Source organism: Furipterus horrens, unplaced genomic scaffold (assembly GCF_987537825.1).
Source record: "Furipterus horrens unplaced genomic scaffold, mFurHor1.1.pri manual_scaffold_8, whole genome shotgun sequence".
Lineage (NCBI taxonomy): Eukaryota > Metazoa > Chordata > Mammalia > Chiroptera > Furipteridae > Furipterus > Furipterus horrens.
The window spans coordinates 88,440,423-88,467,187 of NW_028327178.1; the positions used below are offsets into that span (position 1 = coordinate 88,440,423).

General features: G+C 42.4%; 1 protein-coding gene across 1 annotated transcript; it reads left to right on the forward strand.

Annotated features, from left to right (window-relative positions):
* Positions 1-3,584: 3,584 nt before the first annotated feature.
* LOC150003344 (signal-regulatory protein beta-1-like) lies at positions 3,585-24,768 on the forward strand. The gene is made up of 6 exons (XM_090286149.1): positions 3,585-3,677; positions 13,308-13,661; positions 17,265-17,585; positions 18,151-18,471; positions 22,357-22,470; positions 24,705-24,768. The coding sequence occupies exons 1-5, from the start codon at positions 3,608-3,610 to the stop codon at positions 22,461-22,463; spliced, it is 1,173 nt and encodes a 390-aa protein (XP_090142275.1). The 5' UTR covers positions 3,585-3,607; the 3' UTR covers positions 22,464-22,470; positions 24,705-24,768.
* The last annotated feature ends 1,997 nt before the right edge of the window (positions 24,769-26,765 follow it).

Below are 26,765 nucleotides of genomic sequence, written 5' to 3' on the forward strand. Positions count from 1 at the left end.
TATAGCTTTCTGTTGTAAGATGTGCTACAATTTATATCGCATTAAAGCTTTCGCTAACAATTTGCAACAAACATGCTTATTTTTGCTCCCTGGCACATATGGGAGAGTTCCTCCTGTCCCTCTAGTGTGGGCCACAAAGAAGCCGTGCTGGTGTCATCTGGGAACTTTTGTGTCACAGAAACTGTTTTCGAGTTTTGATCAAGTATTTCACTTTCTATTTATGCCTTTCAGATCATATTTATGCCTTTGATTTATGTATATTTTACTGGTGTGAGTTTGTGTGAGTGCATGTGTGTGTTACAGTTGGTGGGGATCATTATTTCTTCCACAAGGATAATTACCCAGCACTCACTGATCTGCACTGCCACCTTTGCCATATTCAAGTTTCCTTAAATACGTGTTCCTTTTAAGAGCTCTGTGCTCCACTGAGCTACTTTTCTATCTCTCTGTCAGAACCTTCCTCTCTTAGTTAGAGCAGCTTTATAATCAGTTTCATATCACCTTTGACAAATCTTCCCATCTGTTTTTGTTGTTCAAAATGTGTGCTATTCTTGGCCCAAATGAATTGTAGAGTGACTTTGTTATGTTTCATGAAAATACATTATAATTATTATTTTCTTTAATTTAATTTTTATATTAACTTAGGCAAATTAATATCCTTTCAATACTGAGGTTTCCTATTCATGGAGACAAAATATGCCTGTTGTTAGATTTTCTTTTATGACTTTAAGTTTGCAATTTCACATGTCATTTCCCATAAAGCTTTTATGCATCTCTAGTTAGAACTAACCTACACACATTCTAGATCATGATATCTTTAAAGTTATAATTAGTATTTTCAATAGTTTTTTTTCCAGCTTTTATATTTGCAGAGTTTATTGGTGTCAATGTTTTGGTATATTTGAAGGAAATTATTTTATTGGTATTTTCAAATATGTAAGCATAAAACTGGAAAATTAAAAAATTACATGTCATCTTTGATTTGTATAATCATCTTGCCATTTAACTATTGAGATTTTGTCATTAACCTTTTATAAAGATTGTATTTATTTATTTTTAGAGAGAAGGGAAGGGAAGGAGAAAGGAAAAGAGAAATATCAATGTGTGCTTGCCTCTCACACACCCCTAACTGGGGACCTGGCCTGCAACCTTTTGGCCTTTGGTTCATAGGCCAGCACTCAATCCACTGAGCCACAGCAGCCAGGGCTCATTAACCTTTTTTAAAAACCAAAATGATGATATGCTCATTGGGTAAAAATAAAGCTTCTCTTAATTTTGAAAAATTCCAATTTTTCCATCTCTTGAAACCTTGCATTATAGTTTCATGAGCATGTATTTTACCCAAGACCCATTTCTTTGAATTCCTGTCTTCATTTATAAAATGAATATTCACTTGTTCCAGAGCAGGGTGGTTGCCATGATGTAATTTATGGTTAAGAGCTTCATAAACTGCAAAGGGGAATACAGTATTCTCTCACTTATCGAAGGTATTATGTTCTAGACCCCCCCCTCCACGAAGTAGGAACCTTACATTTATTTTATACTTTTTTTTGTTTTGTTTTGTTTTTTACAATAAAAAGTATATTTTATTGATTATATTGTTACAATAGTTTCAATTTTTTCTCCTTTGCTCCCCTCTGCCCAGCACCCCTGCCAACAATCTTCCCTCCAACCCAGTCCATGCCCATGGGTCATGCATACAAGTTCTCTGGCTTCACCCTTTCCTATATTATTCTTTTTAAAAATAATTAATTAATTAATTAATTTTTCATAACAATAAAAAATAACAATTCCACCCTCTCAGATTTAAGACCCTTTATAATCTTATATAGGACAATGGGTGAAGGTCTCATGCACCTCTAGCTGCTTTAAGCTGGAAATGATTGTCGTCCTACCTATTCTGGGGCCCAGAAATCCCTAATAAGAGTGAGGTGGTGGGGGGAGGGTGGCCTTCCCACATGGGGAAGGATCTTGTAGGCTCCAGGTCAATTGGCTGTTGCCGGACAATGGTGTGCTTGGTTTAACAGGCTGGCATCCTTGTTATATTCTGGGGGCAACAGATTTGGCAACAGGGTTAAAGGACATCATTCAATCCATAACCACTAGATCACAAAAGGCAGGTATTAATTTTTCAATGTCCCACATTAGGGAAAAAAAGGGCTTCTTTGGAGGAAGGTGTGCAAGGCACGTCACACTTGTCCAAAACTCTTTTGCTCACTATACTTAGTTTGGGCTGAGGGGAATATTTTAGGTTTCCCCCATCTCAGACCTCTGGGCCCTTTCTGTCCAAGTCATTAGGATAGAAAAGAGAAACAAGTTTTAAAGAGAAGCCCACAGACCACCCCATTCTTCACCAACCCAGTCACTTAGTTCAGCCAAACCACTGAGTCTCAGGAGGCAGGGATGCAGACAGAATTAAGTGAGGCCTATACGTACAGACAATCGCTCAGGTGATGAGATCATATGCTTAAGCCCTCTGGCTCAGTTTCAATAGTTTTTGACTGCTGTTTAGCATGGTAATTGATTTGGATCATTATTCATATCCACCAAGTTTATAAACACTACCACTAATAATATAGACTTACCTTTTATTTGCAACACTTACAACATTCATTATCTAGAATTAGTTTTTATCTTTTTCAGGGTTACATACACATGTGTTTTAAAGGTGAAATAGTTTTCCATGTTCTACATATAAAACCTGGTGTCTTTTTCTCCTCCTATTGTTTTTCACCTCCAAGAGGCCACCATTTTCAACTCTATTAACTGATTACTTTAGATTTTACTCCCATACCTCATATATCGAATTTCTATACTCTTCTTGATTTCAGACTTTAAGATTTGTTTAGCTCACAGCTTTTTGTGTGGACATTAGTTGCAATTAGTCTGAGATAAATGCCTGTTCATATGATACATGTCCTGTTCTGAAATGTGTGCAGAAATTATTCATTTTATTGCATGGAAGCACATACAAGTTTTGAGGTTCACATGGCATTGTGCATTTGGGCTAAGTTTTACCAGTTCCATCAATAAGGGTAGAATATGGACTCACTTAGGAGGCTACCTGGTTCTGCTCCAGTGTTGACCAGGCTCTGGTGAACTCTCTTTCCTTCTCCTTCTGCGTGGCTCTTGGTGAAGCTGGTACCAATGAGGCCACAAGGGTCCTAGGCTTGTTAGTTTGGCAGAACAGCCCACAACTATAGTCCCTTCTCATCCAGGGCCCCAAAGTGGGACACCACTATGAAGATCTCAGATGGTGTGTGGGGCCCAGTGGAAAGCAGAGGGCCCTGGCAGGGGAAGCATTATTTCCTGTAGGCCTGTCCAAGTTTCTCTGAGAATGAAGATGGGTAAATCATCACCCTGTGGCTAAAAACTAAGATATTCATTTCCTCACCCTATCGTTGCCTTCTTTGCCTGATTCTATTTCACAACCTAGAAGCAGAAACTGTCTCAAATCTAGAAGCAAGCTACTGTGTCCCAGCCAATGGGCCCCATCCTAGACACTTCCTGTTATATCACAGGAGGTGGGGCCTCTCTCCTCTCATAGGGCAGAGTCTGAGTTCTCCTAGCACACATTAGGAAAGAGCAGGATCCCCAGGCCTCCAAGATGCCCGTCCCTGCCTCCTGGCCCCACCCTTCTCCTTGCCTGTTGCTGACTCTGCTGCTGGGCCTCACAGGTGAGCATACATTGGGGTAGAATCTTCTCTTTCTGCCATTGGGCCTCTTTTTGCCCATGAAATTTCAGAGTCTCCAGGAAAACATGAGTGTGTCCCCCAGGGCTACACAGAAGATCAAGGACATGGCATCATCTGAGGGCATGAAATCAGGAATCTGAGCACATTTTTTGTGGGTCCATTGTCTGCACCTGGTTACCAGAGGTGACAAATCAGATGACGCTTCAAACTGCAGCAGTGACAACTTTGTGTGTATTACTTCATGTAATCATCACAACATTCCTGTGTGAGAGCTGTAGCTATTATCCTGGATTTACAAGTGGAGAAACTGAGGCAGGGAGAGTAAGTTGCCCTGTCATCATTAACTAATTCTGTAGAGCAGCTGAGATTCAAGTCTGCGTGACCAACTTGCAGAGCTCATTCTTTTAACCATGTTATATGGCTTCTCAGTAAGGACTGATTGCAGAAAAAACAGAAAACCTAGAGAAGTAAACCCAAAAATAGTCATCTCCCATCATGCCACTCAGACACCTGAGTTCAAATTCTGTTGTCTGTCCTTTTGTTAATTATATGTCACATGGTTTCAGTGTGCTAAATATTTTACCGAGCTTTTAATATATATTACAATTTCATTAATCCTTAAAACAACCTATGTAATAACATGCTAGGCCATACTTCTATAAATACTTGTGATACATGTATCTTTGTGTGGGGGGGTTGTATGTGTCTATGAGTTGGTGTGAAAAAGTACACAAACACACACACAAAAAAAATTTTTAAAAAGCCTTTTTCTTTTTGTTTTCCTCAAATTATTTTCAGTTTACATGAAATGCACATGAACAAATCTTTAATTCTCTCTGCCTCTCAGACACCCTTCCTCCTTCCAACTTCTCCAGGCTTATCCCTTACCCTCTGCCCAAACTCTTCAAACAAGCAAGCTTCTCTCTTGCTTAAATGAGTAAATGTTCCATCAATTAATGAATGAATCAAAAACGTGGTGGTACATATGTACAATGGACTATTATTCAGCAATATAAAAGAATAAAATCTTAAAATTTGTGACAACATAAATGGACCTAGAAGCTATTATCCTAAGTGAAATGCCTCAGAAAGAAAAATACAAATGCCATAAAATTTGCACTTATATGTGGAATCTCAAAGAACAAAATAAATGAATATACAAAAAAAGCAGACACATATTTATAGAGAAGAGTTGAGTTGCCAGAAGGGAAGGTGTGGGTGATGAGGAATAATAAGTAGAATCTTGTGCATTATTTTCTTGGAATCTCTCTTCCATGCTGGATAAGAATGAATAGGAAAAACCGGGATAAGAGACACAGAGAATGCTACTATATGCTCTATATCTATAATTATATCTATATCCATATCCATATCTATATTCTCTAATATCAATTGAAACCTCAAGGCCTCAGGAAATTTAATGAGTAATAAGTTTTTAATTTCTTGAATATTCACTGTGTACAGACTCTGTGGAAACGCCTGTAGCTGTTTTTTCATGTGATAATTATATCCAAGATAGAACTTTTGTCATCCCTACGCTACAGATAAGAAAATGGAAGTGAAACCAGAGGTCAGCCTAGTCCAGGACTCTGGCTGCTTGTCACCACCCAGCCAAAAAGGAGACAGGGATTGGTTTATAAGTGCACAATTAATAATATAAGATGCTAGAAATCTGAGAAGGTGGTGGGTCAAAACCCTAGCATCCACCTTCCTTTAAGCTTGTCAGGAGCAAGTTTATCTAGGGAAAGATCGGTGATGTGCAGACTTGGAACTGGAGTCCTTGTGGGGGTCTTGGTCTTGATGAATGCCTTCATCATTGGTTCCTGGAACAGGATGGGCAGCATTCTCATAAGGATCTCAAAGCCAGTCAAGCAGTGGTCTCATGTGCATCACCCCAGTATTTCTGGGAAACAATCGATCAGTCTTGCGTTCCTGGTGACTGGGCGTGTGGATTCGGGGCTGCGTTGTTCTTTCTTTGTCAACTGTTAACTGCAACAAAACCTCAGCCAGGACATAAGGTTAAACATAGAAATTTGATTAATTGGTTACACATTCTATTAGTAATCATCTAAGGCTATAATGGAGGAGGAGGAAAAGGAAAAAAAAAGCATACTCTCTATTCTACTCCTTATAGCACTACCCGAAGCAAAGAGGGTTCAAGGTTACTCAATGGTAAATGGTGAAGCTGTGATTTGAACTCAGGCATCTGATCCTAAAGTTCATGGATTAAACCATGACCCTTCTCAAATGCCTGTGGCCCCACGTGCACCCCATGAGACTTCTGCTGCTTCTGTCAATGGGTGTAGAGAAGAGTGGGTGCAGGAAAATGTTTTGTGGTTTTCTTCTCCTGGGCTCTTCTGCTTCCTGCCTGTGCTCGGTTTGCTTTTTTCTCCTAAAGTCATCTACAAGGGAACCTCAGTTTCTGACATAATTTCCACAGAATTACCCACTTAAAATAGACTTCAGGGTCCGAGGGAGGGGGTCACAGTAGTCAGTTCACACGTCATGTAAGTACTTATGGGATACCTACTCTGTGAAGAAATTCTTACAGGAATATGGGTGCATTGCTATATAAAACAGACAAAGTAGCTGCCCCCATGCAGCTTATATCCTAGTAGAAAAATGACAGTAAACATAGACATAATAAATAAGAAAACAATATAGACTATTAGATAGTGATGTCGTCGTCGTCGGCAGCCGTCCGTCTCGAGAGACGATGGCGTAGCTTCCTGAGAGTCTATCTGCACCGCCGAGAATGGCTGTGCAGTCCGATTCGGGAGTGACAATCCCTGCCGCACTTGGTACAGGTGAAGGCAGATGGCCGTTGTTGCTGCTGTTGATGCTGCTTCCGCCTCGATCTTTTCTGGACCGCCTCCTCGTTGCGTGCAGCCTCTGCGCGTGACGTACCTTGCCTGACCGCGAGCCTCCAGGCTAGGCGGTCGTCTGCTTGAACTTCCCATGTGTAGAGATTGATGGAGCATTGTGTCATGTCCTTTTTGCAGATGTCTTTGAACCGCAGTTTTGGGCGCCCTGTCATCCTCTGGCCTTCTGCTAGCTCGGATAGTGATGTATTAAGGGAAAAATTACACTATTGCTGGATAAGAGAACTGGGGGTTCTATAAGTTGGGATTTATTTTAAACAGGGTGTGACCTAGGTGGGCATAACTGAGAAGGGAAAGTTTGAGCAAAGATTAAAAGAAGGTTGGGAATGAGCCATGTGTTTATCATACAGACCCTTTAAGTGGGAAACAACATGTGCAAAGGTCCTGAGACTAGGAGCTTCCTGCTGTGTTCGAAGATTTGGGCTATCGCTGTGAGTGAAAAGTTTGCCATTGTAATGTTTTGAAGAAAGAAAGGACATGATCTGACATGAATTTCGAATTATTCTAGCATTTGGTTGAGCACTGATGACAAAAGTGCACAGAGAGAAAGAACTAGAGCCCTGAAGAGGTCATTGCATTCGTGCAAACAAGAAATGCACCAGGACATGGCTAACCGAGGTAGAGGATTAAGGTCAGATTTGCGTTGCATGCCAAAGGAGAGCAGACAGGGTTTCCGGTGCACAGGATTCACAGTGGGAGAGGGAGACTGCAAGGGTTTGGGACCTGACTTCTGGAGGAATCAGGTGCCTCAGGTGAGATGCAGAGAGCTGTGGGAGATGTTCAGGAGTTCAGTTTGGACGTGTTAACTGTGAGATATTTGTTTTCATTCAAGGTACATGTCGAATGGACATATGAACACACAATTCCAGAGTTCAGGGGAAAGGCAATGGTCATGGACGTAAATATGAGACTCGTAGAAGCACAGATGGCAGAGTTTTTGCCACTGCCTGCGCCTCCCAACTCTGATTCCTCTTCTCCCTTCTTTATTCCCTCTTCTTCTCCCTCCAAGATTTATTCCTACTTCTTCCCATTTTTGTCTCAGCAGTTTAGCTTCCCTGCCCCCAGTTTTCTTCTCCAGGTATAAAATCCAAACCATTGCTGATCTTGGCACCAAAAGATGTGTCCTGTGACAGCACGTGGCCTCCTTAGAGGCTGTGTGGTTACAAATAATGCCAAGTACAAGGGGCTCACCAGTTTCACATGCTGCAAGGGTGACCCACACATTTTCTTCTTGTGGAGAAGCTAAGAACTAGAAAGGAACACAGGATTTATTTGTGGTGCCATGGTTGCCTCCTCCTCTGATTCATGTTTCTGCCACCGGAATCCACACCTGTTTTTTTAAAACGCTTCAGATAAGAGGCATTTTTGTATTTCTCTGTCTCCAGAAACTTGCTAGTTACTGAGGCAGGAAATTGAGTTGGAAATTTTTTTACCTGCAGTTCAATGGTTGACCCCAAAAAGACTCTTGTCCATTCAACTCACAAGTCATTATCCAAACAATGAATCACTCACAATCCTTCCCAAAACACAGGTTTGAAGGCTGTTGTTTCCTTGTGTGCTTGTCCTCATGACTCTATCTCCCCATTTAAGTTCAGGTTTTCAATCCTACGAGCCTATGAAAACACATAGTTTGCCATTTTCCTTGAGTCATTTAGTCCAATTCAAAGCCTCCATATGGGGCAATCACCTTGATTTAGTTCATTTTTTTATTGTGGTAAGTTATACATAACGTAAAAGTTACCATTTTAGCCATTTTTCAGGCTACAATTCAGTGGAACTAAGTACTCACAATGCCGTGACACCATCAGCACTATACATTTCCAGAACTGTTTCAACGTCCTAAGTAGGAACTCTATACGCATTAAAAAATAACCCCACTTTCTTCCTTCCCTCCCCTGTACCTGGTACCCTCGATTTCTTTTTTGTGTCTATGAATTTGCCTATTCTACATGCTGCATACAAGTGGAATCATATAGTTGTCCATTTGTAGCTGGCATTTTCACTAAGCATAATATTTTCAAGCTTCATCCATGTTATAGGACACATCAAAATGTTAATGCTTATTAGGGATGAATATTTTATTTTATACATATACCACATGCTTTTATCCATTAATCTGTTGATGAAAATTTGGGTTTGTACTATATTGGCTCTTGTGAGTAATGCTGTTATGAACATTGATGTACAAGTATCTGTTTGAGTCAAATTAATGGGTCATCAGTAAATTTTCTGTTTAACTTTCTAAGAAACAACAACAATTTTCAACAATGCCTGCACCATTTTATATTCCTATCAGAAATAAACAGGGGTTTCAAATTCTTTACATCTTTGCTAACACTTACTTTGTTTTTATATTTTATTTCACTTTGATAAAAGCAGTACGAAGGAATATGAGAGCCATAATTGTGCTTTGAATTTGTATTTTTCTAATTAGTAGTGATGTCGAGCGTCTTTTCATATGGAATTGTTGGAATTATTTGCTTAATTTTTGTTTAGGTCACTAGCATAGAGAAGGCAACTGAGTTTCTATATATTCTCTGGGAAATGTCTACTCTAGGTCTTTGTCCATTTTTTTACAATATATATATATATATTTTTTTACTCATTTTTAGAGAAAGGAAGGGAGGGAGGGAGAGAGAGGGAGAGAAACATCTATGTGCAAGAGATACATCTATCAGTTGTCTCTTGCACGCCCCCACCTGGGGACCTGAAAAAACAACTCAGGCATGTGCCCTGACTGGGAATCAAACTGCCAACCCTTTGGTTCACAGGCCAGCACTCAATCCACTGAGCCACACCAGCCAGAGCTCTTTGTCTGTTTTTTAATTGGGTTGTATGTTACTTTGTTGTTGAGTTGTGGGTGTCCTTTATATGTGCTGGGTAGACATCCTATGAGACATATGCTTTGCAAACATTTTCTCCCATTCTGTGACTTGTCTTTTAACTTTCTTAATAGTGTCCCCAAAGGGACAAAAGTTTTAAATTTTGATGAAGTCCAATTTATATATATGAGGTCTCTCCAGAAAACATCCAGTCATTGTTAACATAAAGATAACAGTTTGCGCAACATCGATGTAACCTGGCAGACAAGTAGTAGATTGGAATGCACACGTGTGAACAATGACAACATCACTGTACCAGTCAGTGGGGGTGGTAGATGCCGTTGAGTGAGCATGTGCACTCTGTAGCTGTCATGTTCAAAATTATGAAGGGAGTAGAACAATGAATCTGCATCAAATTTTGCATTCAGCTTGAACATTCCTCCCCGGAAGCTATTCAGATGATTCAGAAGGCTGCAGCTATGGGAAAGTGATGACTGGCAGCTTCATCACCACAGCGCACTTGCTCATGCATCACGTCTCGTGCAGAGTCTTTTGGCAAAACATCAAATCACCCAGGTGACTCAGCACCCCCTACTGGACAGATTTGGCGCCCTGTGACTTCTGGCTTTTCCCAAAACTAAAATCACCTTTGAAAGGGAATAGACTTCAGATTGTCGATGAGATTCAGGAAAATATAACAGGGCAACTGTTAGTGATTGGGAGAACTGGTGCCTACTTTGAAGGAGACTGGGGAGTCATTGTCCTGTGTACAATGTTTCTTGTATCTTCTTCAGTAAATGTCTCTATTTTTCATATTACATGGATGGATACCTTCTGGACAACCTTGTATTTTATTTTGTTACCTCTGCTTTTGGAGTCATATTCAAGAAATTATTGACAAAACTGAAGTCATGAACAGTTGCGCCAATGGTTTTTCCTAAGAATTTTATAGTTTTGCTTTTACATTTAGGTCTTTGACCACATTGAATTCATATTTGCACATGGTGTAAGCTTAGGGCCCAATTTCATTCTTTTGCATGTGGATATCCAGTTTCCCAGTACCACTGTTCTTTCCCCATTAAATGGCTTTGTTGCCCAGGTTAAAAATTATGTGACCATGCGTGAGGGTTTATTTCTAGCTTCTCTATTCTATTTTTTTAGTGACATTTTATTGATTGTGCTATTATAGTTGCCTCAATTTTTCCCCTTTGTCCTCCCTCCACCCTGCACCTCCCCCCTACTGCCTCAGGCACTCCTCTCACCATTGTTCATGTTTATGGGTCATGCTTGTAAGTCCTTTGCCTACTCCATTTTTCATACTGTACTTTACATCCCCATCACTATTCTGTAACTATGTATACTTCTTAATCCCTCATCTTTTCACACATTCCACCACCCCACCCCTATCTGGCAACCATCAAAACACTCTCTGTATCCATGATTCTGTCTCTGTTCTTCTTATTAACTTAGTTTGTTTTTTAGATTCAGTTATTGATAAATTTGTATTTTTCCATTTTATTGTTCATAATTTTGATATTCTTTTTCTTAAATAAGTCTCTTTAATATTTCATATAACAATGGTTTGGTGATGATGAGCTCCTTCAGTTTTTTTCTTCTGTGGGAAGCTCTTTATCTGCCCTTTGATTCTAAGTGGTAGCTATGCTGGGTAGAGTAGTCTTGGCTGTAGGTCCCTGCTTTTCATGAATTTGAGAATTTCTTGCCAATCCCTTCTAGTCTGAAAAATTTCTTTTGAGAAATCAGCTAACAGTCTTATGGGAACTCCCCTATACGTAACTAACTTCTTGTCTCTTGCTGCTTTCTAGTCTACTTCATTGGTCTACACTGTATACCTGTTAAAGCCAGTACGACACTGCTTTGATTACTGAGGCTTTGTAGGAAGTTTGTAAATTAGGAAGAGTATATCCTCCAATTATGTTCCTCAATGTCCAGACTGCCTTATTGGGGTCCCTTGAGATTTCCCATGAAATTTAAAATAGGCTTTTCTATTTCTACAAAAGAAAAGATCCCTGGAATTATGACAGGCATTGCATTGAATCTGTAGATTGTTTTAGGTAATATCAACAGATTAACATTATTAAGTCTTTCAATCCATGAAGGAGGGATGTTTTTCCATGTTTTTGTCTTTAATTTCTTTCAGCAATGTTTAGTACTTTATTTTATTTTATTTTTTGATTTTTCAATTGCAGTTGTCCCATTTCCCCCCCATTGCTCCCCCCTCACCCAGCCCACCCCTTCTCCCACAATCAAACCCCTCCCCATGGTCCATGTCCATGAGTCATGTATACATGTTCCTTGACTAAACCCTTCCCTCACTTATCCCCTTCTCTCCCCGCGCCCCCCATTGACTGTTATTCTGCTCCTTCTCCTATTCAGTTCATTTGCTTATGTTGTTCTTTAGTTTCCTGTATTAGGTGATATCATATGGTATTTTTCTTTCTTTGCCTGGCTTATTTCACTAAGCATAATTCTCTCTAGTTCCATCCATGTTGTCGCAAATGGCAGGCGTTCCTTCTTTCTCTCTGCTACATAGTATTCCACTGTGTAAATGTACCACAGTTTTTTGATCCACTCATCTACAGATGGGCACTTAGGTTGTTTCCAGCACTTAGCTATTGTAAACAGTGCTGCTATGAACATAGGGGTGCATAAGCTCTTTTGAATTAGGGTTTTAGGATTTTTCAGGTATAATCCTAGCAGTGGAATCGCTGGTTCAAAAGGCAGTTCCATTTTTAATCTTTTGAGGTAATTCCATACTGTTCTCCATAGTGGCTGCACCAGTCTGCATTCCCACCAACAGTGCAGTAGGGTTCCCGTTTCTCCACATCCTCGCCAGCACTTGTTGTTTGTTGATTTGTTGATGATGGCCATTCTGACTGGTGTGAGGTGGTATCTCATTGTGGTTTTTATTTGCATCTCTCTAATGGTTAGTGATGTTTAGTACTTTTTAATGTACAAGGCTTTTGCCTCAATAGTTAAACTGACTCCTATGTATATCATAATTTTGTTTACTATTGAAAATGGAGTTGTTTGCTTAATTTCCATTTTGGATAGTTCATCACTAGTGTACAGAATGCAACTGAGTTTTGTGTGCTGATTTTGTAAGCCAAAAATTTGCTGAAATCATTTATTAGCTCTAATATTGTTTTTTTTTGTGTGTGTGTGTGTGAAATCTTTAGAGTTTCTACATATAAAATCATGTCATGTGCAAACAGATATAGTTTTATTTCTTCTTTTACACATGTGTAAAGCAATTTAGATCTTTTAATTTTGAAAGCAGCGTTAGTAAACAAATAGAATGTAGTAATGTTTTAGAGAGAAAAAAACACTTTCACTCCTTATTTGAATGACATGTTCATTGTGTGTTGGGAACCCTGCATATAACTGTCACTCAGGTATCCAGGCTGAGGTATCTGACCACACAATGACATGGATCTTCGTAGAAGATGGAAGATTATCCACAGAGGTTGTTGTAGTTAAATGCACATCCCACAAAATACAGCCAATCACCTCTGCTCACAAATTAGTTGTCTAAAGAAGTGTCAAGGTGCCACACAATAGAAAGTCCCAGACGCGTCACTCTTCGTGAGGCCACAGAGTAAATAGCCGAAATACATGGGGAAGCATGGGATTCCAGAGAGGGCTCAGCTCTCAAACCCACTCTCTGACACATCACTGGCACCCCTGTTACTTGGTTTTCTCATTTATTACAGGGTCTTAGGTTATAGGCTTGTTGTAAGGGTTATATCCGGTGATACAGGCGATGAGCTGAACTCCACGCCAGCTCAGGGTGTGCACTAAATCAATGAAAGCTGCTGACGATAAACACGTGACGAAACCTACACGCTCACACGTGGATGAATAAGCAACTGCTCTGTGTTTCCCTCCAGGAGGGGCAGGTGAGGAGCAGCTGCAGGTGATTCAGCCTGAGAAGGAAGTGGCAGTGGCAGCCGGGGAGACAGCCACTCTGAGCTGCACTGTGACCTCCCTGCTCCCCGTGGGGCCCTTCATGTGGTTCAGGGGGACAGGGTCAGGCCGGGAGTTAATCTACAGTTTCTATGAAGGCCACTTCCCCCGAGTGACAAGTGTTGCAGACGCCACAAAGAGAAACAACACAAACTTTTCCATCCGCATCAGTAACATCACCCCAGCGGACACCGGTACCTACTACTGTGTGAAGTTCCGGAGAGGAATTCCTAACACGGAGTTCAAGTCTGGCCCAGGCACTCAGCTCACCGTGAGTGGTGAGTAGATGGGGGATTCTTTGTCCCTGGTGTGTGACAACAACTCAATAAAGATGCCCGTAGTTCCTTAAACAATGACTTAGAATCAGGTGCAGTGATAGATACTTATACTTCTGGTCTGATTTCACCCCATCTGCAGATCAGGGAAGTTGAGGCTCAGGGCCCATGGATGGTAACTGGTGGGAAGATTCCATAATCCTCATTTTTCTGACTCCCCAACCCTGGCATTTTCTAACCTTGTCCAGCCCTTTGGTTGTAGGGATGAGGGATCTGAAGGTCTGAGTGACTTGCCCGTTACAAGGTCAGACCTCACTGCTGTCTCCAGAAATTGGTCCCTTCTATGTAGCCAAGTCTCCTCTTTACTGACACTTACTGAGCACCCGCTGTGAGCCAGGCTTTGCTCTGGGTGCTGTGGGAGCTGCAGTGAACTAAGCAGACAAAGGCTCTTCTTCCATGTAGCTTCATTCTCTTCCCTCCAGTTGGGAGAAACCATGCAGGACAGGGAGGGGAGAACATGTTGTTTTATTCCATCCTCAGAGGCATCACATGAGAAGAAACTCCTAAGAGGCACAGATTCCCTGTTTCTTCTGACAGCACTGGTGGGGGGAGGTGCCCAGAGGCTGGGCAGTCACTGTGGGTCTGTCAGTCACTGATGCATCTGAGCAGGCATGGTTGTCTCAGAATGTCCCTCACCCAAGAAAGAGGTCATGTGAGTGACTTAGGCTTTGCCCCACTGAGGCAGCTAAGTTCTCATTTAGGTTTTTCTTCCAGAAACCCAGGATCCTGAATCCTGGAATGTTCACATGCTAAGGACCTTCACATCATATAGCCTGACTTCCCATGCACACATGGGAGACTCAGGTCAAGAGGTAGCAGGACCTGTGCCTATGGTCCCACAGATAGTAAGTGAGATGATTGTCCAAACCTAAAGTGATGTCCGTCCAGCTTTTTCCTTCCCTAGAGATAGACACTCTTTCCATCAAAGAACCTGGTACATGTCAGCACAGTATCAGAGCTCATTACAGCAAACCATTGTGCATGGAGCTAGGATTCCACCTTTTCACTGGCTTCTCAAAGTTTCAGAATGCCCTTCGCATGTACACCCTAAGGACAAAAGTGATTGGGAACCTGTTTCAACCCTCAGCCTCATCTCCCAAATCAAGCATCCATATCAGCACCTACAGCTGTCCCTTCTTCAACAGCTGCGTAACCCTCCAGCATATGGAGACAGCATTATTCAGTGACAGTCTTCTGTTGATGGACATAAGTTGTGTCCTACATTGGGCTATAAAACAGTGATGCAGGGGTAGCCTTATACACATGATACATGTTCAAGAGGGAAATGCCCTCAGAAAGTGGCATTGCTACATCAAAGGGTATGTGCATTTTAATTGGTGTGGATATTGCCATATTTTCCTCCTAGATGTGGTAGCAATAGTCTCCTTACAGCCACTGAACATAGGCGGGTTTTGTGGCTTTATTCAAAGTTTTCAGAAATACCCAAAATTCCCAAATGGTGCATTCGTTGCCTAGGCAATCATAGATAATAAGTGGTCCCACTGCCACTCAGACCTCCTGCCTCCAGGGAGAGTGCTTGTTCCTCTTCCCCAAGTTGCCTGCCCTGATGATGCCCTGCATGAGAAAGCAGGGAGGTGGGAGGATACCAGGGACCATGTCTTCCTCATGGCATTTGCTTTATAACCAGTGCTGTGATGGAGGCGCCATCTGTTGTCTCTTTGACAGATAAAAGGACCTAACTTGTGAGCAGGAAGGGAAGCTAAGATTGAACCCCAAACAACCTGACTCACAGCTTCTGCTTTTTGTCACACCTACTGTGTTTGTCAATGTATGGAGAAAGCTCTCACCATCTTATTTAAAATTGTGTATGTTCTCCAGAGAGAACAAGAACAAAAAAGGAAGAAAGGAAGGGAGAAAGGAAGAAAGAAAGAAATGAAGGAAAGAAAGAAAGGAAAGAAAGAAAGGAAAGAAAAGAAAGGAAAGATAGGAAAGAAAGAAAGGAAGGAAAGGAAGGAAAGAGAGGAAGGAAAGAAAGGAAGGAAAGAAAGGAAGGGAAGAAAGGAAGGGAAGGAAGGGAAGGAAGGAAGGAAAAAGGAAGAAAGGAGAAAGAAAGAAAGAAAGAAAGAAAGAAAGAAAGAGAGAGAGAGAGAAAGAAAGAAAGAAAGAGAGAGAAAGAAAGAAAGGAGAAAAGAAGAAAGGAGAAAGGAAGGAAGAAAGGAGAAAGGAAGAAAGGAGAAAGGAAGAAAGGAGAAAGGAGAAAGGAAAAAGAAAGAAAGGAAAAGGAAAGAAAGTAAAAAGAAAGAAAGGGAAAAGAAAGAAAGGAAAAGGAAAGAAAGGAAAAAGAAAGAAAGGGAAAAGAAAGAAAGAAATGACAAGGGAAGGGAAGGAAAAGAAAAGAAACCATTTTTAAAAAAGGCCCTGTGGAAAAGGCAGCTCTAGCTTTACAGCCAAGATCAGACAGGCACACAAATGTCTCTTGATGTGCTGACCCTGTTCCTAATGGCATGGCTCAGCATATAAAAGCATCCAGGACGCTTTCCCCTCTATTGTTCTTGGTGTCTTTTCTTTACTGGGCTGCCTGCAGGAGCAGCCTGAGGACAGTGGCCTGGATAGAGGAGAGAGGGGCCACTGCATCATACAACACCATGCACAGCAATCTTGGATCTGTGGACTGAGGATGAGGAGAGGGAGGCATTTCCTAGAGGGTATTGGGCCCTTGCCTAAGCAAGAGTTCCTATTTAGACAGCATTATCTGAAGCCCACATCTTCTGCTTATTGCTACAGGGTCACTTGGAGTGTGGCAGTTAGTGTCGGGTTCCTGAAGGTGGGCACTTGCTGTGTTGATGAACTTGAATACTTGGGAAGGCACAGGAAATACATCTGGAATGCAGTAGTGAGAGAATGTGGTGCCTTGTCTGAATCACCCAGCACCGAGTAGCACCCCCAAATCTAGATGTTATATCAATGTTGTGACCCAGTTCATTTTTCTGAGCCCCAGTTTCTCACCTGCAGAAAGTCTGTGCAATTTGTTAATAATGTAATATTAATTAAATTATTGATTAATCAAATGTTGATAACATAATCAAATCAACCTTTACAGGATGTTATGAGGTGAGCCTGGTGAGAGAACCGACCCACGCTGAGCCATGGTCTGGTCGCCCCACAGCTGTGTGCACTTGGAGAGTCTGTTTCTCTCATTCTCTTTCCCCACATGTGACGTGGTGATTATCACGGTGCCCATTCAGCGGTTTGCAGGGATTGGAGGCCAGCTCAGAACAATAAATACAAAAATGAGATCAATCAGCAGTTTGGTTCCTGTGGCCACACTCTTGGGAAATCTCCTAGGGAGGAAAGAAAGCGACTTTTAACTCAGAACTAGAATTGCTTGTTGACCAGGCTCTCTCTCCAAGTTCACCTCTGGGGACCTGTGTGTCCACCCCCGTAAGATGAGGACAATGACACACCCTCCAAGCACTGTTAGCAGTATAAAAAGTAATGTCTGTGATGGTTCCTCATCACCACACACTAATTGTTAGCAATGATGATCACAATCATGTTCATTGTTTACAAATGCTCCTTTTTCAGCGAAGCCATCTACCCCCATGGTATCACGTCCTGCCACAAGGGCCCCACCTGGGCATACGGTGAGCTTCACCTGCAAGTCCCATGGCTTCTCCCCCAGGGACATCATCCTGAAATGGTTCAAAGATGGGAATGAGCTCCCAGCCTCCCAGACCACCGTGGACCCAGAGGGAGACAGTCCTTCCTACAGCATCTCCAGCACAGCCAAGGTGGTGCTGGCCCCAGGGGATGTTCACTCCCAGGTCACCTGTCAGGTGGACCATGTCACCCTGCAGGGGAGCCCTCCTCTTCATCAGACTGCCAGCCTGTCTGAGACCATCCGAGGTAGATGTCCCTCACACCCAGCCCAAGCCCACACCTGCCACCACCCTCTAAGCTTGTTCCTCCCTGATCTTTGTTCCAGAGCTGCAGTTGTCTGGAATCTAATTCCTGACAGTCCTTCCCATCACAAGACACATAGATTTGCCCATCACTTACTGCTGTTTAATGGCAGCTGCCAGGTAAACATTTACCACATGCCAAGCACTGTGCTCAGTAGTTTCATTTGCTTTACCAAAATCAACTGCATTTACTGAGCACCTACTCTAAGCCAAGCTCTTATGTGCTTGGTGATTTCACTTATTTTGATACAGTTATTATGCATCAATTCCCTGCCAGGGAATGTGAAGGTGGATGAAAATTATATTTCCCTAATAGCAGCTACCAGTTATTGAGCACATTCTGTGTGCAGGATACGATGCATAGTGATTTCATTCATATGCAGAGTACATTCAGTGTCTGAGCACCTGTCCTCTGTGATCCCTTGCTGTAATGGGGGGCTAAGCTATGGAGTCTCCTCTGTGATCTGTGTGTTCCATGAGGTTAGAGCGTCTGCCCTGTGCTGTTTCAGTTCCTCCCACCTTGGAGGTCACCCAACACGTGGTGTCAGAGAACCAGGGGAACATCATCATCTGCCAGGTGAAGAACTTCTACCCCCAGCGCCTACAGCTGACCTGGTTGGAAAATGGAAACATGTCCCAAACAGAAATGGCTTCAACCCACGTAGAGAACAAGGACGGGACCTTCAACTGGAGGAGCTGTATCCTGGTGAATCCATCTGCCCGCAGGGAGGACGTGGTGCTCACGTGTCTGGTGGAGCACGATGGGCAGCCGGCCGTCATCAGAAACCTCACCCTGGAGGCCTCTGCTCACCAGAATGCCCAAGACAAAGGTGAAATGTGGGGAAAGACCTCCACTTGAACCGATCCAGCTCTATTCAAACTTATCTTTCATTTTAATGTTATAAGTAGTAATTCCTATCTATTATAATCTAGAAGTCTAATGATAGAAAGTAGAATTTTAAACGAGTTCCCTTCCCTCAAATCTTGCAGTCCATAGTCATCACTCGTAAGAGTTTTGTACATATCTTTACAGATCCTTTCACATCAATTAGATTAAAGAAAGAATGAGGGAGGAAAGGAGACCATCTTGCTCAGTGTCCTGGCTCTTGCTTTGCTCACCAAACAGTTATTGTGTTCACCAACCACATCAGCCCCTCCATTCTCCTTGCTCTTTCTAACCTCCTCCTGCAGCCAAACCCAGGTTCAGCTGCCTGCCACCGGTAAGCCATACTCATGAGACAGGTGCTGGTGAGAAGGAAAAACTTTTATTTAAGTGCCAGCCACCTAGGAAGATGTGGGAACTCTCATCCCAAGCTCATCTTAACGTTGCAGTGTAGGCAGAGGTTTTTTTATCAGTGGGAAGAAGGAAAAAAGAACAAAGAGAGCAATGAGAGGAGCTCAGAAACTTCTCTTTGTGCAAACCCGCACAGTCTATTCTGATAAGAACCTTGAAACTGGTTGAGCAATGGTCTAGTGCACAGCATCCTCCTTTGATGGTTGAAGGTCGGCAAATCTCCTGGCTCTGGAACGCCTGAAGGTCAGAGTATGTACCTTTTTAAGTTAGTTCCTAAGATTCTTATACAAACATGTATTTGTCCACAAGCTCTTGTCCTTGACAACTTTTAGGAGGCTGGAGAAAGGCAGGGGTGGGCATGTATCAGGCTTGGGTGGCTTTAGCTACTTCAGTTGGCCATCTGGTTTTTGTCAGCTGAGCTGTGATCTCAGGTCCAGCTGCTTCTTAGGTTTACAGAGGAACTGAAACTGCTTGTTCTAGTAAGGTGCACAACTTTTAACATGTACACCCTAGATTCAAAGGGAAAAAAAACAGGTTACAATAACAAGCTGGGTTTAATAATTACTAAGATTAATATGGGAGGCTTTATATAAGTATAGCATATTGATGAATTATTATTCTCCTTCCTGGTCTCTATTCATTCCATCCTAGACTTTTTCATCTGCATCAGTAAAGTCACCCCAGGAAATTCCTGAACCTACTGCTCTGTGAAATTCCAGAAGGGGAGCCCTGAGGACTTGAAATTTGAGTCTGAAGAGGGCATTTGAGTGACTGTGTGTGGTCACAACACAGTCCTTCTTTTCCCAGATTGGTGACAATAGACCAGCAATAGAGTTGGCCAGATTTCTCAGCTGGTTAGAGCATTGTCCCAGTACACTGAGGTTGTAGGTTTGATCCCTGGTCAGGACACATCCAAGAATCAACCCATGAATGCATAAATACGTGGAACAACAATTGATCTTTCTCTTTCTCTCTCTCTCTTTCTCTCTCTCTCTCTCTCCTTCTCTCTCTCTCTCTCTCTCTCTCTTTCTCTCTCTCTCTCTCTCCTTCTCTTTCTCTCTCTCTCTCTCCCCATCTTCCTTTTTCTCTCTGAACAGAACAATCTTTGAGAGTTGTTTAAATGGAGGGGAGGAGGGTGAGCCTTTATACTCCCCATCCAGCCAGTTCTCTGACGCGGGCTGCCCTCTAGGAGGGGTGCAAATTTGGCCCTGAAGCTCACTTCACCTGAGGGAGAGTCTCAAAGAGGCTTTCAGCTGAGAATTGCCTTATCCAACGCCCCCCAGGAAATATGGTGGGATCTTCAGTCCTATATTAAGGATTGTTATAATTATAATAAATTGTTTAATATCTCCATTTTTCTTTTTTTATTTGTTTTTCTATTACAGTTGTCCATTTTCCCCCCATTGATCTTTCATACCCCCCCGCAGGCAATCCGCACTGTGCTGTCCATGTCCATTTGTCATTTATACCAGTTCCTTGACTAGACCTTCCCTTTCTTTCCACCCTTCTTCCCCCTCCCCCTTCTCCTTTGGTCACTGTCAGTCTGTCCCTTCTTTCCATGCCTCTGGGTCGATTTTGCTCATATGTTTGTTTTGTTCATTAGCTTCCTATATTAGGTGAGATCATATGTTATTTGTCTTTCACTGCCTGGTTTATTTCACTAAGCATAATGCGCTCCAGTTCCATCCATGTTATTGCAAAAGGTAGGAGTTCCTTCTTTCTTTCTGCTGCATAGTATTCCATTGTGTAGATGTACCACAGGTTTTTAATCCACTCATCTACCGATGGGCACTAGGCTGTTTCCAGCACTTGGCTATTGTAAACAGCACTGCTATAAATGCAGGGGTGCATATGTTCTTTTGAATTGGTGTTTCAGGATTCCTCCGGTATAATCCTAGCAATATTATCACTGGATTAAAAGGCAGTTCCACTTTTAGTTTTTTGAGGATATTCCATACTGTTTTCCATAGTGGCTGCACCAGTCTGCATTCCCACCAACAGTGCACCAGGGTTCCCTTTTCTCCACATCCTTGCCAGCACTTGTTTGTTAATTTGTTAATGATGGCCATTTGGACCAGTGTGAGGTGGTATCTCATAGTGGTTTTAGTTTGCATCTCTCTGATGGCTAGTGATGTTGAGCATTCTTCCGTGTGCTTATGAGCCCTCTATATATCTTCCTTAGAGAAGTGTCTATTCATGTCCTTTGCCGATTTTTTAATTGGATTTTCTGTCTTCTTGGTGTTGAATCATGTAAGTTCTTTACATATTTTAGAGATCAAACCCTTTCTGAGGTTCACTGGCAAATATATTTTTCCATATGGTTGGTTCCCTTTTCATCTTGCTGATGATGTTTTCTTTCACTGAACAGAAACTGTTTAGTTTGATGTAGTCCCATTTGTTTATTCTTTCCTTTATTTCCTTTGCCCCAGGAGATAGATAAGTCAAAATATTGCTACGTGGGATATGAGATTTGACTGCCTATGTTTCACTCTAGGACTTTTATGGTGTCATGACTTATATTTAAGTATTTTATCCATCTTGAGTTTATTCTGGTGTATGGTATGAGTTGGTGCTCTATTTACAATTTTTTGCATGTTTTGACCAGTTCTTCCAACACCATTCATTTTTCTTTAAACAAAATCAGATTGTTGTAAATCTGCAAAGAATCTAAAAGTGTGCTTTCCCATTTGACTTTCTGTGTCTAATAGAAAGTTTTCAGTGGACATTGGCACTGGGGTCCAGGTCGGCTGCAGGTACTTTGAGCTTCTCCCACACATGTGACACACTTCCTTGAGTCACAGGGTGTTTCCAGCAAGCAGGTCTCAAGAGGTCAGTCCTGTGAGTTCTCCGTCAGCTCCTGAGAACATGGGTCACCCAGCCCTGTCCATGGTGCCAGCAGAGCTGCATTGCAGCTCTCTTACTGTGAAATCTGTCCTCACTCTACTCAAATGCCTTGTTCACACTTGTTTCTGTAACTGTGAGAGGTTGGACATATCCTCATTCAAAAGACAAGGTCATAGGGTCATCATATGGGAAACAGTGATGTATTTTTCTATGTTTGAATCTGACTAATCTGTGCCCTCCCTAACTGTCTGACCCTCAGTTTCCTCATCAGAATGAGTAGAATAGTACCTGACCCCTAGGGCTGTGAGGACCAATTCAGTTAATCGGGTGGCAGACTTACCTGTCATCGAGTACACATTCATTCCACCCATTCCCTCAAGGAAGACAACCCTGGCAAGTTAAGAAAGGGGTGATTGATGATGAGGAAATTCATCACCTGATTTTTGGCTTGATTCTGAGACCAGAGAAGAATCAAGGAGATTCAGAGTATTGATGGTGCAGGTAGCATTAGATGGAGGAAGTGGAGAACCCTGTGAATAGTGTCATCTAATAGCTTCTGTGGTTCCTTAATTTGCAGGCCCAATGCTATCTACTGAAGTGCTCACCGCTGTCCTCCTAGGGATCAAGGTGTTGCTGGTGGTTGGTGTCTCTGCCATCTATGTCCACAGGACGTGGAGAGCCTGACTTGACTGTAAGTTGTTGGGCAGGGAGGGCAGACCAAGGTCTGCCTTAGAAGGGACAGGTCAGCAGGCGAGGCCAACCCACAAGTTACACATGGTCAGGGCTCACATAGTGTTAAGAGAAGGTGACACAACTGTCACAGCTACATTAGTATCCTCTGCTGTCTCAGGGATCATTCTAAGGGGTTCTGAACTTGAAAGAAGTGTGTGAGGTGTTGTAGAAGGTGGGTTATACATGTGTTTTCCAAGGGTTCCCACACAGTCCTAGGGTTCCTGTGCAGGGAGGGCAGAGGGAGCTGAATGAGGGGCAGCTACATGAGTGAGATTTTTTTTTCATCACTGAGGCTCCTTAAGGCAAGAGAATCTATATTTTAGAGTCATGTTCAGAACTCCTAGATCACTTTCTCAGAGGGCTGTTTCTGGTGTAATCCTGTGTGGGAGAGAGAGGAAGGGATGGAGATGAGGGATCAGGACTTGGGGAGGAAGGCTGAGGTGGCAGAGTCCTGTGTCTGGGACTATCTGTCTCATGGCCGACGTCCCAGGAGAAAGACAGTCAGGACATAGGAGATATTCAGGGAACGTTTCTTGAATGATGAGCAGATACTTATGTGCGGACACATTTCCCATGGCTCCTTCCATCCTCTCCTGCTATTTGAATCCTTCAATTGCTGCTGCCTCCTTCCTTCCATGAGGGGCCCAGCCTAAGAGAAAAAATGGACTGGAAGCTCAACAGACTTTGCTCTAAAAGCCTCCCCCTGACCCAGACCAGCTGCCCACAGGCCCCTATACTCCTCCCAGTCCCTGATGCCCTCAGAGCTGGGTCTTCATACATGGTCCTCTCAGCAACACACACATAGAATCCCAAATTAGCCACTGCTCCATTGTCTCATACATATGACAAAAATGTGATAAGAAGAAAAATGTGTGTCTGAGAACTGAGAACATAGAAGGGACAGTGCAATCAAACCTTTACTGATCACCATCGACCTTGGAGCTACGGGAAGAGAAACCAATACTCTGACCAAGTGGTACACTTTGATGTCATGAGCAGGCCACATTAATATTGGCATTGTTTCAATAATGGATATGTCTTTAAAAAGCATTTTGGTTGCTCTTTAAGGATAGTGTGAAACTAAGGAACGGTAACTTCAAGTGAGTTGAGAATTTCTGAAATATTTTAACTGGCAGCTGGGGCAAGAGGCGGCCCTGTGTTGAGGCTGTAGGAGTCCAGAGAGGAGCTGGTTTTGCTGAGCTGGAGGGGGCTAAGGAAAGAGAATTTTTATCCAACCATCACAGACTCTGACTTTTCTTCCCTAGTTTTAGTAGATTTTCTGGAATCTATGTTACTTCCCTTAATGTATACCTTTAGGATTATTTCTAGAGATTTTAAGTGATTTTTCAACATAGTCAATTAATATGTCTTAAATGAATGAAGAAATGAAATATTTCTGTGCTATTTTCTTGGTATTAATATTTTTCTTCCGTAAAATAACATTTCCAGCAACTCCCACACTATTTGAAATTACTCTATCTCAGAAAATTAAGGTATACAATTATTTTTCAAAAATTTGTTGCCCCATAATGTCTAAGTGTAGGACTCCCTGGACCAGATGACCCAATAAAGACCACACAATCCTGTGATCCATCAGACACTGAGTAGAGGGAGTGTGCTCACAGTTCTTTAGAGATATCAAAGCAGAGATGTTCCCCTCTGAGGTCTTTTTGGCAGAAAGACTGGGGTCCAGATACTGGAAAGCTCGTACCAGTTTTGTGACGTTGGACAACTCTCTGAGCTAATTTTCTGTTTTGTAAAATTAGAATCATGCTGCCTCAAAGACTCGTGAGAGCTGTAAAGGAGAGAGCAGTGTGTGAAAGCACACAGGGTCTGGAACAAGGTTGTGTATGATTTAGATCCTTTTCTACCTCTGCTCCTTGAGGAACTTATACACCATCTGAGTGTTTCCAGCTCTGTGAAGTGTTGACATTGAAGTTTTTCCAGTGACGTGGCTGCCTGAAGATGTTCTCAAACTTTTCCAGGCAAAACGTCTTGACTTGCAGCCTTGCCCCTGGATCCAAGGATTTGTTTAAAGGCAGCAAGTGCAACATTTGCTTCCAAGTTGGGGACACCATTGCTAGCATGAAGGAAAACTGGAGCAAATCTTATTGTAATTGAAACTGGGCTCTAACACTGAAAGCCAACCTAACAGTTCTTTGTTTTGTTTTATTTTCTGTATATTTCTTTCAGGAGATGACAGCAGCCTCTTCTTAGAGCCCCATGGACAAAAGACTCAAGCACATCAGAGTGGTCCCAGAGGCATCGCATTTTGAGAAACCAAACAATTGAACTCAAGATAACCCTGAAGAGGGGCCAGAAACAATATTCCACCTTCATCCGAAACTTTGTGGTAGACCTGGTCCTCACAGACATTATTTAGAAGTGAGGGAGGCTAGGTGTTTGCACTTGGCCAAACCTCTAGATCTCACCACTCAGACCCTGCCCACTAGCTACTCCTTTATACTTTTCCTCACCTTTCTTACTCCTTACCTTAGATGACTTAGTTCCAAAATTATCCAATTAATACTCACAAATTAAAGTTCATAAATATGTATAATTTCTCTTTAACATTATTTTAAAATTTTGTTTTAAGTCTATATTACAGGGTTGTGGGGAGGGGGGACTGATGTGAGCCCTCTCTCTTTTCTCCTGGTTTGCCAGCTGGACAGAGTTGTTTTTTCTATGAAATCTGTTGCCTCAGATTTTAGCTTCTCTGTGAGAGTCAGACATCAAACTGACAGACACTGCTGACTAATGTGAAAAAAATAAGTTTTATTCTTTTAAGCAAAACCTGAGTCAATATTGTGACTTAGGGGGCACCTGAAATCACCTTCGCTCAGAGACTCATCAAATCTACAGCTACCAGGGGAACGATTCCCTGAGAAAGAAATCCAGACTATTTGGGATACTCCCACACATTGGACCCCCAAGAAAAGCCCACATGTGAAAAAGCAGGAGAGAATGAGACACATTCTCACCATAAACCCCACCCTCAGCACAGTGACCTACAATCAGGAGAGATTCACAACTCCCAGCATCTCCCTGAGGAGTGGGTTTTGGACCCAACGTCTAGCATTCCAAGTGTTAAACTTCTCCCTGAGAGGTGAGTTCCAAAAAAAAACGTAGCTCCTAAAGCACCCCATTTGATTTCTCCTTCTTCCCCTTGGTATTTAAGTCCAGGGATGCCTGCCATCATCTTCGTGGCTTTCTTTCTGGGCTTCAAGGATGATGATGAGTTTCAGAGTAGCCTACATCTGCAGATGGTGGAACCTATTACAAGTGAGTTGGGTGTAAGCCTAAGTTTTTAGAACAGAGGTGAGCATTGTCATGGGCTACCTAGAAGAGTCAGGGCAGGGCCACAATGTCACAAGGCCACAAGGCTATTCAGCCTCAAAAGAAGGTTGTGAACACATTTTCTCCAAATGTCTCTCAAAATTCTCAAAGTCTTCCAACTCTTACTCACAACACAGAGCATAGCATAGAACCCAGTAGTTTGAAAGCTTTCAAGTTAAGTTCCTTGGGACACTGGAGGTGGGAGTCCAAGATGTGGAGGAGGGGTAAAGCTCAAGGGCTTGAGACTCAAACTGCGAAGAGTCTGCATATAAACTGCTATATATTTTAGGTTTCACATAAAAAAAGTATTTTCAAATTTCACTAAGAGCACCTATCTGCAAAACCTGGAGGTGTTGATTCACAGTAAGATGAATGTGGGTGTAAAAGGCAGTTCAGAACTCAGGAGGAGGTGTTGGGGTGAAGTGAGTGAGGACTTCATTTCTGACCTGAACTGTGAACCAAGGCCAAGGAGTGTGTGAGCCACATAGTGGAAACTCAATAAATATTTGTGGATTTAATATATGAATGAAGAAATGAGTGAATGAATGATTGAATGGATTTTCCCTACAACTCAGCATGCCCTGTGATACATTGCCTCCTGCCTTCTCCAAGGGGCCCGAGTAAGTGGAGAGAGGCTGCAAAGACCAGCAAGTCACCTCAGGACACCTGTCTTTCACTCTGCCAACCCCACCTGTACCACAGACATGCTCGCTCCACACACCCTCTTGGTATTCCTTCTCTCTGACATTCAGATCAAAGATGAGCTTTGGTCAAGGGGACTTAGGGATGTGTGGACCCTGGTATTGAACTTCCAACTGGCCCTGCCCATTCAAAAGAGAACCAAGCAGATCACAAAAACATGTTTCCAACGGGGTTTGTGTAATTTATTTATGTTGCTATATGTAGCTTCATTATGAA